At 39.7% G+C, this 13,784-nt stretch overlaps 1 protein-coding gene across 3 annotated transcripts in view; it reads left to right on the forward strand.

The window, feature by feature from the left end:
* Positions 1-8,274, forward strand: part of LOC132833333 (multimerin-1-like) — a 59,825-nt gene extending 51,551 nt beyond the window's left edge. For all 3 annotated transcript variants that reach the window (XM_060851512.1, XM_060851513.1, XM_060851515.1), the window contains 2 exons: positions 3,365-3,511; positions 7,772-8,274. In XM_060851512.1, coding sequence (XP_060707495.1) covers positions 3,365-3,511; positions 7,772-8,193 — 569 coding nt within the window. In that variant the 3' untranslated portion in view covers positions 8,194-8,274. The remainder of the gene's footprint in view (positions 1-3,364; positions 3,512-7,771) is intronic.
* Positions 8,275-13,784: the final 5,510 nt, after the last annotated feature.

Here is a 13,784-nt window from a genome sequence, read left to right on the forward strand (position 1 = left end):
TTAATAAATGAGGCCTTGAAGAACTTTGCAAACAGGAACATAATTATTCCCCCAAACAACGCTGAACCCATAGCACATAACTTACCATGCAGTCCAACTCACTTATTTTGGCAGTTCCATTCCACATAAGCTTCCTCCCATTGTAATTACCTCTGGAACCAAGTTTCCTTATCAATAAAGTGACTGTTCAAGCATTCAGTGAAGTGTGGTAGCTTAAGCATAGACGATGGGGTCATCCTGGCTGAATATAAGCAATGTTATAAGAACTCGTTCTTTACGCCTGAACATTGTTTGCAAGATCTGAATTTATTTTTAACCAAAGCTGCCCTTAGTTGCTGGTACTGGGCCGCCTTCTTGAACTGCTGGACTCAAGCACAATAGTGTAAAACTTGAGTCACACATTAGCTGAATATTTGTGAAGCAGTCAGTTGTTTGCAACAGTCTGTTGGTTTTGTGGCTTTTTAATTCCACTTTTACTTTTCAAAAGAAACTGAAGTCAAATTTTCAAGCAAAAGCATTTCTTCAATTGTTCTTGGATTGTAAGCATCACTGGCAAGGCCAAAATTTATGGTCTCTTCCTCTCTTGCCCTTGTGAAGATAATGGTGAGTTGCCTCCTTGAGCTGCTGCTGTCCATGATGCTTTCTTCCTTGGTGCTTAAGAGAGGAGTTAGATAACACAAGTTTCCATGGCTCTGCAGTAACTTAGACACATTGCCTCTTCTAAGGGCCATTTGTGAATCAAATAGATTTTTACAACAATTCAGTGGGCTCATGGCCTTTATTAGTGAAACAAGACTTTAATTCCAAATTTATCAGTTAACTGAACCTAAATCCTCTCAGTTACCATGCTGGGATTTGAACACAGCTATAGAACATCACTCCAGATGTTCACAAAGTCAGCAATATGTTCGCAACAAATTTGAAGCTAGAACAGAGTGTGCTTGAAATATCCATCAAGTCAAGCAGCAACAGTGCGGAGAGAACGTGAGTGAAAATTACAGGCTGATGTCCACTTTTCAGAAGTTAAACTTCTTTTAAAATGTTTTTAAGAACACAGGGAAAGATGTTATGATTTGAGACCAAAGGTCTGATTTCATGACAAAATGGATGATGCTGCCAAAGCAACATGGCAGGACATTTCAGATTGGGATAAGGAGAAATGTCTTTGTTCACAGGCTGGTAAACCTTTTGTTTCTAGATTAGATTTTCTACAGTGTGGAAACAGGCCCTTCGGCCCAACAAGTCCACACTGCCCTTCCGAAGAGAAACCCACCCAAACCCATTCCCCTACCCTATATTTACCCTTGACTAACGCACCTAACACTGTGGGCAATTTTAGCATGGCCAATTCACCTGACCTGCACATCTTTGGATTGTGGGAGGAAACCGGAGCACCCTAAGGAAACCCACGCAGACACAGGGAGAATGTGCAAACTCCACATAGACAGACAGGAATTGAACCCAGCACCCTGGCGCTGTGAGGCAGCAGTGCTAACCACTGAGCCACCGTGCCATGCATAATTAGATTAAATTCCCTACAGTGTGGAAACAGGCCCTTCAGCCCAACAAGAGCAGCCCACCCAGACCTATTCCCCTAGCACTATAGATAAATTAGTATGGCCAATTCCCCTAACCTGTGGGACTGTGGGAGGAAACCGGAGCACCCGGAATAAACCCATAAAGACATGGGGAGAATGTGCAAACTCCACACAGACAGTTGCTCAAGGCAGGAATTGAACCACGGTCCCGAGCACTGTGAGGCAGCAGTGCTAGCCACCATGCCGCCCCTATGGAATTCTGTAACACAGAAGACTGTGGAGATCACTGATTATAATTGAGAAAGAAATAAGTAGGTTTCTGAAAGCTAAGGGTATGAAGGGTTTCGGGGAAAGAGTGCAAGTATGGTTTTGAGATAGAGGATCATACATAATCATATTGAATGGCAGATCAGGCTCATTAGGTCAAATCACCTACTCCTGCTCCTATTTTCTGTGTTTCTACGGAAGCAATGGCTAATGTTGTGTGACATGAGAGTATGAAAGATTTGCAACTTAGGTGTTCCACAAAACAACAACATATATTTTTATAGCATATTTCATATAATAAAGTTCCCCAAGGCACTTCAGAATAGCTTCATCAAGCAAAATTTGCCATTGAGCCACATATTAAATAAATAATTGGAGGTGTCCAAAATCAAGGTAATCAGGTTTGGAGGAAAGAAGTTAAATGGATGGAAAGATTTAGGAAGGGAATTTCAGAGCTTATAGTCCAGGATGAGTATTGGGATCAGAACGATTCCAGAACTGGAGGAGCTCAGAGATTACTTAAGAAGTTTACAGAAATAGAGAGGGATGAGTCTGTGGTGGAACTTGGATATAAGCATGAACATTTCAAAAGTAAAGAGTCACTGGACAATGAGTGGATGTGCACAGGGGATGCTGCAACAGGTTTGATAAACATCAACCTGAAATAATCTTCTCATAAACTTGCTCACAGCTACACTCTGCTATCATATTAACTGATGTTTCCCATCCACAACACACATAGCCATTGAGTACATACTAATGATGTAGAAGTGCCAGTGTTGGACTGGGTTGGATAAGTTCAAAAATCAGGTTTTGGTCCATTGGGTTTACAACTGGAGTCATAGTCATAGAGATGTACAGCATAGAAACAGATCCTTCGGTCCAACTCGTCCATGCTGACCAGATATCCCAACCCAATTTAGTCTCACCTGCCAGCACTTGGCCCATATCCCTCCAAACCCTTCCTATTCACATACCCATCCAGATGCCTTTTAAATGTTGCAATTGTACCAGCTCCATTACTTCTTCTGACAGCCCATTCCACGCATGCACCTCGCTCTGTGTAAAAAAGTTACCCCTTAGGTCTCTTTCATATCTTTCCCCTTCACTGTATGCCCTCTAGTTCTGGACTCCCCCATTCCAAGGAAAAGACCTTGTCTATTTACCCTATCTATGCCCCGCATGATTTCATAAACCTCTAAAAGGTCACCCCTCAGCCTCCGATGCTCCAGGGAAAACAGCCCCAGCCTATTCAGCCTCTCCCTCTAGCTCAAATCCTCCAACCATGGCAACATCCTTGTAAATCTTTTCTGAATCCTTTCCTTGATGTTTATTGTTTTATTTGAAAAAGTGAAAGTTGGTACATAGCAATAGTAGGAGCTGATGATTGGCAGATTCAATTAAGTTGATGGCTACTTCAGACGACAAGGTTCATCCAGTCAGACAAACACAGCTCATTTTGAGGTGGCTAAAGGCTCCCAAAATGTTCTTGTGCTGAAGAGAGACTACTGTAAAATTCTCAGCTATTTTATATTGATTCTTGTCATCTGTATTTGCAGTGGAATCCACCAGCTGTATGAGTAGCCCATGCCAGAATGGGGGAACATGTATTAACCAAAGAAAAGGCTTTGTATGTGCTTGCCGTCCCCCATTTGGTGGTCCTACCTGTGATGAAAAGCTACTGGATGAAAATGCCTTGAAGACAGGTGAGATTCTTTAATTTTCTCTCTGTATATTTTTCCTGCACTGTGGACAAGCTGGGTCCACAGAGAAAGAAATTAAATCTCAAGTAAGTTGACCAAGATGAGTTCTTTCTTTCCCCCTAATAGTCCAGTGGGCTGTTGCATCAATAGAACCCATTAATGAGATCTCAACAAATTTAAAAGTTGAGAGGTAATGTTAGAATATTAGATAGTCCATTTAGGATGCAGATATGAAATAATTTCTTCACTCAGAGGATGATGAATGTTTAAAATTCTCTATGCCAGGAGGTCTTGGGAATATGGTCATTGAGCATGTTCATGATAGAAAAAGTTTAGCTTCTAGATATTAACAACATCAGGGGATATGGAGTTAATGTGGGAATATGGCACTGAAGTAGGATCTAGATGAATGGCAGAATAGGCTTTCGAGGCTGAACAGCCAATTCCTTCTCCAATTTCCCATTTTCTAATGTTTTTGTATGGTTTCAATAAGCCAACTGTTTCAGTACAAAAGCATTATATCACAACCAACATTTCTAGCACTACAAACTGATTCTATCACATTGGATGTAGCCCAGCTAGGATTTGGTTCTGTTTTACTTTGATGAAAAAACAAAATGAATCCATGTAAGATTCTACTAATCCCTTCTTTAGATTATAATCAGTCTGAACACTGGGGCACAGACAGCCTCACACAGGGCACCTCACACTTTCAATGCATTATCTGGGCCAACATGGCATCTATTGTTAAAGTGCACTTGAGAATGTAACTTTAAGAAAGTTCTAGGATTTACATATGAAAGAATTGAAACCAACATGATCATCCTAAAAGATGGGAGACTTAACAAACAATCCAGGTCTTTTTCAACATATAATTTCAGTTACATCACACTGTAAACTTTTGTTATAAATTCTGTGTCCTATGATCTTGTCCTCCACAATCACCTGATGAAGGAGCAGCACTTCGAAAGCTAGTGTTTCCAAATAAACCCGTTGGACTTTAGCCTGGCGTTGTGTGATTTCTACTGTTGTACACCCAGCCCAACACCAGCACCTCCAAATCACAAAATTTTAGACACTCAATTAATTCAGCATCTAATTTAGACCCAATAGTAAATTATTCTTGGTGTTTAACTCAGTTAGTGACATTGACTTTGCTGATTCTGAACTTCATTTTCAGTAATTATATTCGGATTTCTCTACCCATCCCTTCTAAAAAGAAACATTTAGTAATTTAACATTTATCAGTTCTCTACCAAAAGGCAAATCCTTGTTGTTTTTGTTTTCTTGAAGCGTGCATAGTGCCATGATATCTTACTACGAGTGTGCTGAGTAGTCAGGACTAAAGTGTGCCTCAGCTGGAAAGGTGATCAAACCCCATACTCTTGGCATTATTCTGATTCACATGCAGACTGCCACCCCCTGCCCGACTTAAAGAATTCCTTGTCACTATTGCATTCTCAAACTTACTACCTCTCAGCACAAGTGATACACCTTGAGTAACATGAACTCTGTATTCCACAGAGAAACCATCGCCCTCAGTAGTATTGAGAACTGAAATAATTTGAGGATTTTCCAAATTGCTCTTTCTTAAATTAGAATATATGCAACAACATCTCAACATTTAAGGACTAAAATCCGGCATGGTGGCTCAATGGTTCGCACTGCTGCCTCACAGTGCCAGGGACACAGGTTTGCACATTCTCCTTGGGTTGGCATGGGTTTCTTATGGGTGCTCCAGTTCTCTCCCACGGTCCAATAGTGTGCGGGTTACGTGGATTAGTCATGGAGAATGTCGGGGGTCTGGGTCTGGGTCTGGGTCTGGGTCTGGGTCTGGGTCTGGGTCTGGGTCTGGGTCTGGGTCCGGGTCCAAAGGCCCAGTGCAGACTCAAACAGCTGAATAGCCTTATTCTACATTGTAAGGATTCTATGATTTAATGACCACCTATTACTCAGATTTGAAAAATGTACGATTTCTTGAACATTTGGACAGCATGAATATTCAATGATCGTACTCAATTGTATATGAAGAGATTCTAAGCCCAGAATTGCTCATGACCAAACTTCATCAAAAGATGCAAAGGCTTATTCAGATTCTTAGATGAAATATGTTGATTGGATTCAAGACATTAGCTCAGAGGTTTTCACAATAGTGGCCCATTTATTTCTTGACAGTCAGTAACATGCCACAAGCCTTTTACATGAGAAATGCTTGCATTTGTACACAGTCTCTACACTGTTGAACACATCCTAAAGAGCTTTACTTGTAGGGTGCAGTCACTGCAATGGCAGCAAAATTGCAGCTGATGTACAAGCCAAAGTCCCACAAATAACAAAAGAGATAAATGACCCAGTTTATCTGTTATTGGTGATATTGATTGAGGGATGAGTGGTTTTCAGGTCACTGGGACAAATCCCTGCTTTTCAACAAGAGCCATGGGATCATTTATGTTTCCCTGAGCACGTACAGAGGGCTTTAGTTTAGCATCTCATTCAGAAGAAAGCAGTAATCCTTCCATACTTCACTGAAGTGTCAACATAGATTAGATGCTCAAATCCTGGAGTGCTACTTAAACTCATAACCTTCTGAACTCGAAGCTGGAATTCTGTCAAGTGCCAAACATTACCTTCCAGTCTCACACTTTTAAACAAAACATATTTTATGAATGGATGATTTAGGAGTCAAAATAGATCATTCAACTCTACAAGCCTGCTGTGCCATTCAATATGCACGTGGTTGATCTGTCTGTGTTTTAAATTCTACACTTCCATCTGAGTCCAGTAACTCTTTAATAAAACAAAGAACTGGAGATGCTGGTAATCTGAAACAAAAGCCATGAAATTGCTTGAGAAACATAGCAGTTCTGGTTACATCTGTGGAGATAAATCAGTGTTGACATTTCAAATCCAATGACCCTTCTTCAGAACCCTTCTATACCTACAGAAACTCTTGCTATTTGTTTTTACATTTTAAGCTAACTTCCTTTCATTGTCTAATTTCTTCCACGGTTTCAGTTGTTAGTACTTCTCTGACAATTTTTATATTCTGACTATTTATCTGATCTGCCCCTCACCTTTGTATAATTACCTGCTTTTGTCATTTTAATTAACTGTGGATGATGAGTCCTCCCTCTGAATTGTTTTCTTTACTGTAGTAATAGACCTGTTCTGAAACATCCATTAAATGCCTGCCACTACTTCTCTATTGATTTGTTTTCGAGCACAGTACCAGCTAATTCATTTAAGCTTTCGTTACAACATAGTTGTCCTTATTTAAGTTTAAAATAATAGCCTTTGTCCTTGGATGTAAAATTCAATCATGTTGTGGATAAATTGGCAGAAGTTGCAGAACCTGCTTTGTGTTTTCCTTTGCAATGATATCACTTTAAACTTTTGTCAAAAGAATCAAAGTGAAATTATTTTGCTTTAACAAAGGATTAAGCCATATTTAAAGGCTCTTTCTTACCTGTATCTTATCTAAGTGAAGTGATAAATAGGAATGTGCAGAGCAGGCTAATTTGGTGCCAAGCAAGAATCAGGCCGTATTCCAAAACTGAAATACTAATTTGGATCCACTGTAAGAAAAAAATGCCAAATCTGCATTTGTTTACCCCTTTAAAGTTGGAGTCACCAGAAAAAGCAAAGTCCCCTTCTGCTCAAGCAATGTGCCTTTTTCCTCATATTGTAAAGTTTCTCTTATATAACAGAGAGATGTTGAGGTTAAAGGTGACTGAAATAATGTTATATTTTGTGTGAAATATACATTCTTTCCTTTCACAGAATGCTGTTCACAATGATTACCTTCCCCCTTAACTATGTTACCTTTAGTTAAGTTAGTACTTAGATTCAGAAGACCAGAATTGTTAAAATTAAAATTTCAGTGGAATTTATAGCTGAAAAACAGCCCATCAGCCCAGCTGAGCCCAAGTAACATTTATCTTCCACAAGAACTTCCTCAAACCCTTCTCCATCTAATCTTTCAGCCTTCCTTTCTCCTCCTTACATCCTTTTGTCTTTTGCAAGTTTTTCCTGAAAGATAACTTTTTGACTCACCTTAACTCATGTGGCAGTGAAGGCCAACTGGTAAAGGGGTTCCTTCTGAATTCCCTGTTGGAAATATTGCTGATTACCTTAGCTAATGCTTATTCCTTTTAACAGGTTAATGCAACAATAACAGCAGGTAATGAAACATTTGATGACTCGGACAGATTTTTTTCTTGTTCTCAGACTTTTCATCTGATTTTCTTTTGAATTCTTTCTTAGATTTCTCAAAAGGATTCTACAGATATGCTCCGATGGTGACATTCTTTGTAGCACATACCTATGAGATGAAAACAGCAGGTCCAATCAAGTTTAACCATCTCTATGTCAATTATGGTGCTGGCTATGCACCAGGAAGTGGGAAGTTTTTGATTCCTTATCTTGGTGTGTATGTTTTTGAATACAATATTGAGTCTTCCAGCCCATACTTGGCTGGATACCTAGTGGTTGATGGAGTGGATAAACTCGCTTTTCAGTTGAAAGATATGAACAATGATGCCTCTGCCAGCAGAGTTGTGACAGGTGACGCAATGCTGGAACTAAACTACGGGCAAAGAGTTTGGTTAAGATTAACATCTGGCTCAATTCCAGCAAAGTTTCCACCCGTGACGACATTTGGTGGCTATCTGTTGTACCGTACTTAAAAGAAACAGAACATATATACAGAATGATATATAAACTCTGAGAAATCAATAAAACAGATACCAGGGGTATCTTGTACTACTGCATGTCTAAAGTGACTTTGTAACATACCTCTCTTCATCGAGGAGAATCCAAATCTATTGGTAATGTTCAATGATTTTTTTTAACGCTTGCTGTGCCCTGAGAAATAATTGATGGCACCAGATACTGAAAGACATTAATTAATACCTCAATTGAACTTGCCTTCACCATATTTTCATGAAATACATTCCACACCCTAACTATTCTCTGTTATCAAGGTTATTCACGCATCACATTTGATCTTTTTGTAAATTGCTTCAAATCTGGTTCTTGATCCTTTTAGGAGCAAGAACTGTTTCTCTTTATCTACTCTATTAAACCCACTCATGACTTTGAAAACATCAATTTGATGTCTTCTTTGCCACCTTCTTCTCCAAGGGGAACAGTCCCATCTTATTCAATCCATCTTCATAACTGAAACTTCTCATCCTTGGAGCCATTCTTGTAAATTGCTTCTGCACTCTCTCCAATGTGTTCTCAGAACTGGACATAAATAACCCTAGTTTGTCCAATCTCTCCTCGTAACTCTCAGAATCCAGGTATCAATCAGGCAAATCTACACTGCGCTTACTCCAAGGCAGACAATATATCCTTCAGTATGTGCTGTACCAGAACTGCTAACAGTGATTCTAAGCATGGTCTAACCAGAGCCTTGCTTGGCAGAAACCAAACAGAAATCAAATAAACGGGGAGAGCACACAGCATATCATATGACCCACCAGTATAGTAAATGCTGAGATTAAATGCACAACAATTGATCACCATTTAAGGGGCTATTGGAAAGTGAAAGCATGTTGCCAAGATACTAGACTGAAACCATTGATTGGTGATCACACTGACTCCAGTTGAAAATTCCTTGTGTTGAAAGCTACATGCTGGAATATCATCCTGCATTCCTCCCAGGAAGAGGCTGGAGCAAAGAATGGGGGCATATAATTATGTGGGATGGCAAGAGGATGCTGTACCCATTGTCTTCCCACTCCATTGGTAGTTTAGCAGCAGTGGTACAGGTGGTGGTCAGCCTGCCCATCCTAGACCAGTCGAGACTCTAGTGGCCAATTAAAGGCCACTTAAAAACCTCTTCCTGGAACTGGAAGTGAAATACCGCCAATGGCTGATGGGCACTTCAGCATCAAGAAGGCCACACAGTAAAGGTAAGGAACGTCCCTGAGGACTTGGGTTTGGTGGGAGGGGGAGTATCCATGATGGGGTACCCTATGGCTCACAGAGACCTCACTGCACCCATCTGCTGGTAAAGACTGCCCAGACTGGAAGAAAACCCCAACCTTACAATCAGTTCCAACCCCACTCCAAGCCAGCGCCCATAGATTTCCCAGATCTGTACAACTGACCCCAGCAAGCCCTGACCCCACTAACCTGCACTCCAGGCTTCCTACTATGTGCCGTCCCTGGGTACAGCTTATATTCCCCAAGGTGTTTACTGTTTCTGATGGTGCTGTTGAGGCTAACAGGTTCCCTGCACTCAGATTAACCAACAGCTTGTGGTTCTTGGGACATTTCTCCTGAGGATCGTAAAAGTCTAGTTATGGCTTCCAAGGGTGAGCTTGTCCCCCACCTTCTGGCTGCTTGATGGGACATCACTTCTACATAAAATCCAGGTCATTATTATTGATCATCAGTAGTGGAGCCTTCTGTTCTGAAGTTCTTAAAATATTACTGCATGGATATTGTGGACTACCAACGGACTAATTCAAACTGAACACCAAATGAATGAACTTTTTAACAATTACGATCGTGAATAATCAGGTTGGAGTAAATGCCATGAAAGAAAATTTGTGAAGTGGGTTTTATAGTCAAAGGAGCCAACCTTGCCATCGGACTGGATTTAGGCAATGGTATAACCAGGTTTTGTCTAAATTAGTATGCTCCTGAGTAAAGCATTGTGCTTTTATCTACTGGGTTTGAGTTCACTTTTATCCCAAACTGTTTCATTGATAAGAATAAAAAAAAATGCAGCCTCATTCAAACAAATGTGGAGATATTGGAATACAATTTGTCTAGGCATCGCTGCATAGCAGGCAAAGGTGAAACAGCAGCTCCTGATACATTTTTCTCAATTTTCGTTTCTGTTCACTTGTTATGATCCAGGCTGATGAGATTACTGTCAGATCCCAGATTGAAATCTGGCTCGATATGTCACTTCTCAGTTTTGACAAGATGGTCTTTCACTGAAACACCAACACACAATATTGCTGATAAGGTTTTAACAATAAAATAGGTGTTTATTATGTGAAAGCAATTAACATAAAATAGAATTAACTAAATTATTTGCAGACTACCCAAGTTAAAAGATTTAGATTCATCTGGGAAGCACGATAGCTCAATGGTTAGCACTGCTGCCTCACAGTGCCAGGGACCTGGGTTTGATTCCTGCCTCGTGCAATAGTCTGTGTGGAGTTTGCACATTCTCCCCGTGTTTGTATAGGTTTCCTCCTACAATCCAAAGATGTGCACGTTAGGTGAATTGGCTATGTTAAATTGCCCATAAGTGTTCAGGGATGTGTAGGTGAGGTGCATAAATCAGGGGTACATGTAGGGGAATGGGTCTGGGTGGGTTACTCTTTGGAGGGTCAGTGTGGACTTGTTGGGCCGAAGGGCCTGTATCCACACTGTAGGGATTCTATTGGAAAATACAATTCCATTAATTCCAAAAGCTCTCCCAGATAATTCACTTCTCTTTCATATCTTTAGACCTTACTTTAACATTGGCTTCTATTTCCCATCTTGACGATCTGGCAGCCTCTTCCCGGAGCCTTCATATTTTTGACCTTAGACTTTTTTAGCTTCAATTAACCCATTCAGGGTTACAATCAAACATTTCTATCACTTTCAAGCTGCTTACACTGAGGACACCTTGTTTCTTAAGAGTTCTAAACCATTTCCCTTCATCATGAGCAACTGTTTTACAAATATATCCTCAGCTAAGACTTCTTCAAAAGCTCCAAACTAAAATCCAAAGCTTTTTTTTTGCAAGCTGTGGGAGTTTCAGCAATTCAAACAACAAATAACAATTAAAAAGACAAATAATCAAAACTGAAAGCCCAATGTGCAACTGTCAACTTTGTTCATAAAAACCCTCCCAATGAAAACCCTTCATACACACCAGAAACTCTCTCACATACTGTTTATAAATAAAATTACTGTGGCCACAGAAATACTTACAAGTTAATCATTAAACTCCTTTCAGACCATAGATCAAAGCTCACATGCCACAAGCTTAAATTCAAACACTAAAATAAATAATGTTAAAGTATAAATAAATCTAACATCCTACATCACAGAATTCAAAAGAAAGCTGAGACTATTATTCTTGCAACAAAGGAGATTGAAGGGAGGTTTGGAAGTGTAAACAATTATAAACTGGTTTAGGAAAGGTAGAAAAAAAATCTGCTCCTGTTAACAATTGGACAAGGACCATGGAAGAGAGATTTGAGGTTTCATGCATGTGATGCAGTGGGGTAGGAGGAAGAACTTTGTTTACACTGCAGGTGGTAATGACCTCCACCTCCCCAATTAAGAAGGCTGTGAAAGCAAGAGCAATCAATGATTTCAAAATGAAATCTCCTTCAAAACTGAAAGGTATTGAGAAACGTTTTGATATATACTTTTGACAGAGGTGGGAAGGAGCAAGTGCTCCCTGTGTAGAAACTTAGGGCAAGTGTCAAGGGGGTTATTAAAGGTGATGAAAGATAAAATTACATGCAAAATACATGTACACTATTGTTTGAAAATGGTCTGCTCTATGATTTTATTGCTTATTGATTGCTAAATAAACTGGGAGTACACACCCTTCCTCCACAGATGTTACCAGACTTGCTGAATTTCTCCAACATTCTGTGTGTTTGTTGGAGAAGAAGTGGTGGCTGTATCGTGGTACAATGTCAATCTGACTGAAATGATAGTCCTGGGTTTCCCCAGAAAAAAATACTAAATGTATTCTTTCATCGTATTCCTCCCATTCCTTGACAATTGACATGTGCGACCTTCACAATCCATCAAGATCTGACTCCACTTTCAATTCCTCATTCAAAACAGACTGCTTTCTCCCACTTTACTCAAGAGTCAATAACTTATAAAATCTGGACCTGTTATTAAATCTGTCATTATTCAACCAATATCTGAAGCAAATCACATCAAGTGATCTTAATTTTAGGATTTCAGGACGAACCCTCAGGACATGGTGCATGGTTCAAATGTGCTTACAAAAAAAAATCAATCTTATGGTTTCAATCCAAAGCAATCTCATTGAAGCACTAATTCTACAAAAAAAATGCTTATTGTTGCTGCTGTTGGTCCCACTTCACTGGCAAATTGCTTCCCTGTAAAATCAGATAAAACTATTATCTCCTTTGCTCAAGGTGAAATTCCTCTTTGAATGACAAAAGAGAAATTGTGCTTTGTTCACTGTAATCAGTTAAATCAGAAAAAAAAGGCAGTTCTCATTTCATTTTAGATTGTATAAATCTATCACCTTTCACTAAAATTCCTGTAGAGCAAAAAATTACATCTATTCATAAGCAAGAAAATCAGCCAAGCTACTGTTCTTCAATCCTAAAATGACAATGAAAAATGTATCCCTTCTTTCACAGAACGAGGGCATCACTGGCAAAGCCAGCATTCCTTGCCATCCCTAACTGCCCCTGAAATGAATACCTTGCTAAGCTGTTTCAGAGGGCAGTTAGGATTCATTTACATTACTGTGGGCTTCAAGTCTTACAGGATACATGGCAAAAGGACAGACAATTTCTTTCTTTTAAGGATGAGTTTTTAAAATAATTAGTGCCATTTACATGGTCACAATAGCTACGACTAATTTTTACTTCCAGGTCTATTTAACAAATCTAACTTTCTTCACACTGCGGTGAAGTCTAAGAGTCCACGATATTATTAGAATAGCATTTACAAGACTCCTTTCACAACACCTGGAAGCGCCAAGTCAATGAAATACTTTTGAAGTGAGTTCTTTTTTGTTCACTCGTGGGATGTGGATGTCACTAGCTGGGCACTGCATTTATTGCCAGTCCTTGTCGCTCTTGAGAAGTCATGGCGAGCTGCCTTCTTAAGCCACAAAAGTCCATGTATGGACAACCCATAATGTTGTCAGGGAGGGGAATTCTAGAATTCTGATCCAGTGACAATGAATGAACAGCAATATGTTTACAAATTAGGATGCTGCCTAGCTTAGAGAGGAAACATGCAAGTGGTAGTAATCTACCACGCAGCTGTTGTCCTTGTCCTTCAAAATGGAAGTGGTTATGGGCTTGGAAGATACAATCTTAAGATCATATGGTATATCATTGTGTCATATGAGAATGACATAACCAGCCCATTATTTCCATGCTGGTAACGTGAAAAATGTGACAGCCAATTTGTGCATAGGTTCCTAAAATGATTTGATGCTTAATTTCTGTGATGATAATTGAGGATTATATAATGGTTGGAACAGCAGAAAGAACTTCCCTTTATCAGTTGAAATATAGCTTGTAAGAGT

This window comes from Hemiscyllium ocellatum, chromosome 36, assembly GCF_020745735.1.
Source record: "Hemiscyllium ocellatum isolate sHemOce1 chromosome 36, sHemOce1.pat.X.cur, whole genome shotgun sequence".
Classification (NCBI taxonomy): domain Eukaryota; kingdom Metazoa; phylum Chordata; class Chondrichthyes; order Orectolobiformes; family Hemiscylliidae; genus Hemiscyllium; species Hemiscyllium ocellatum.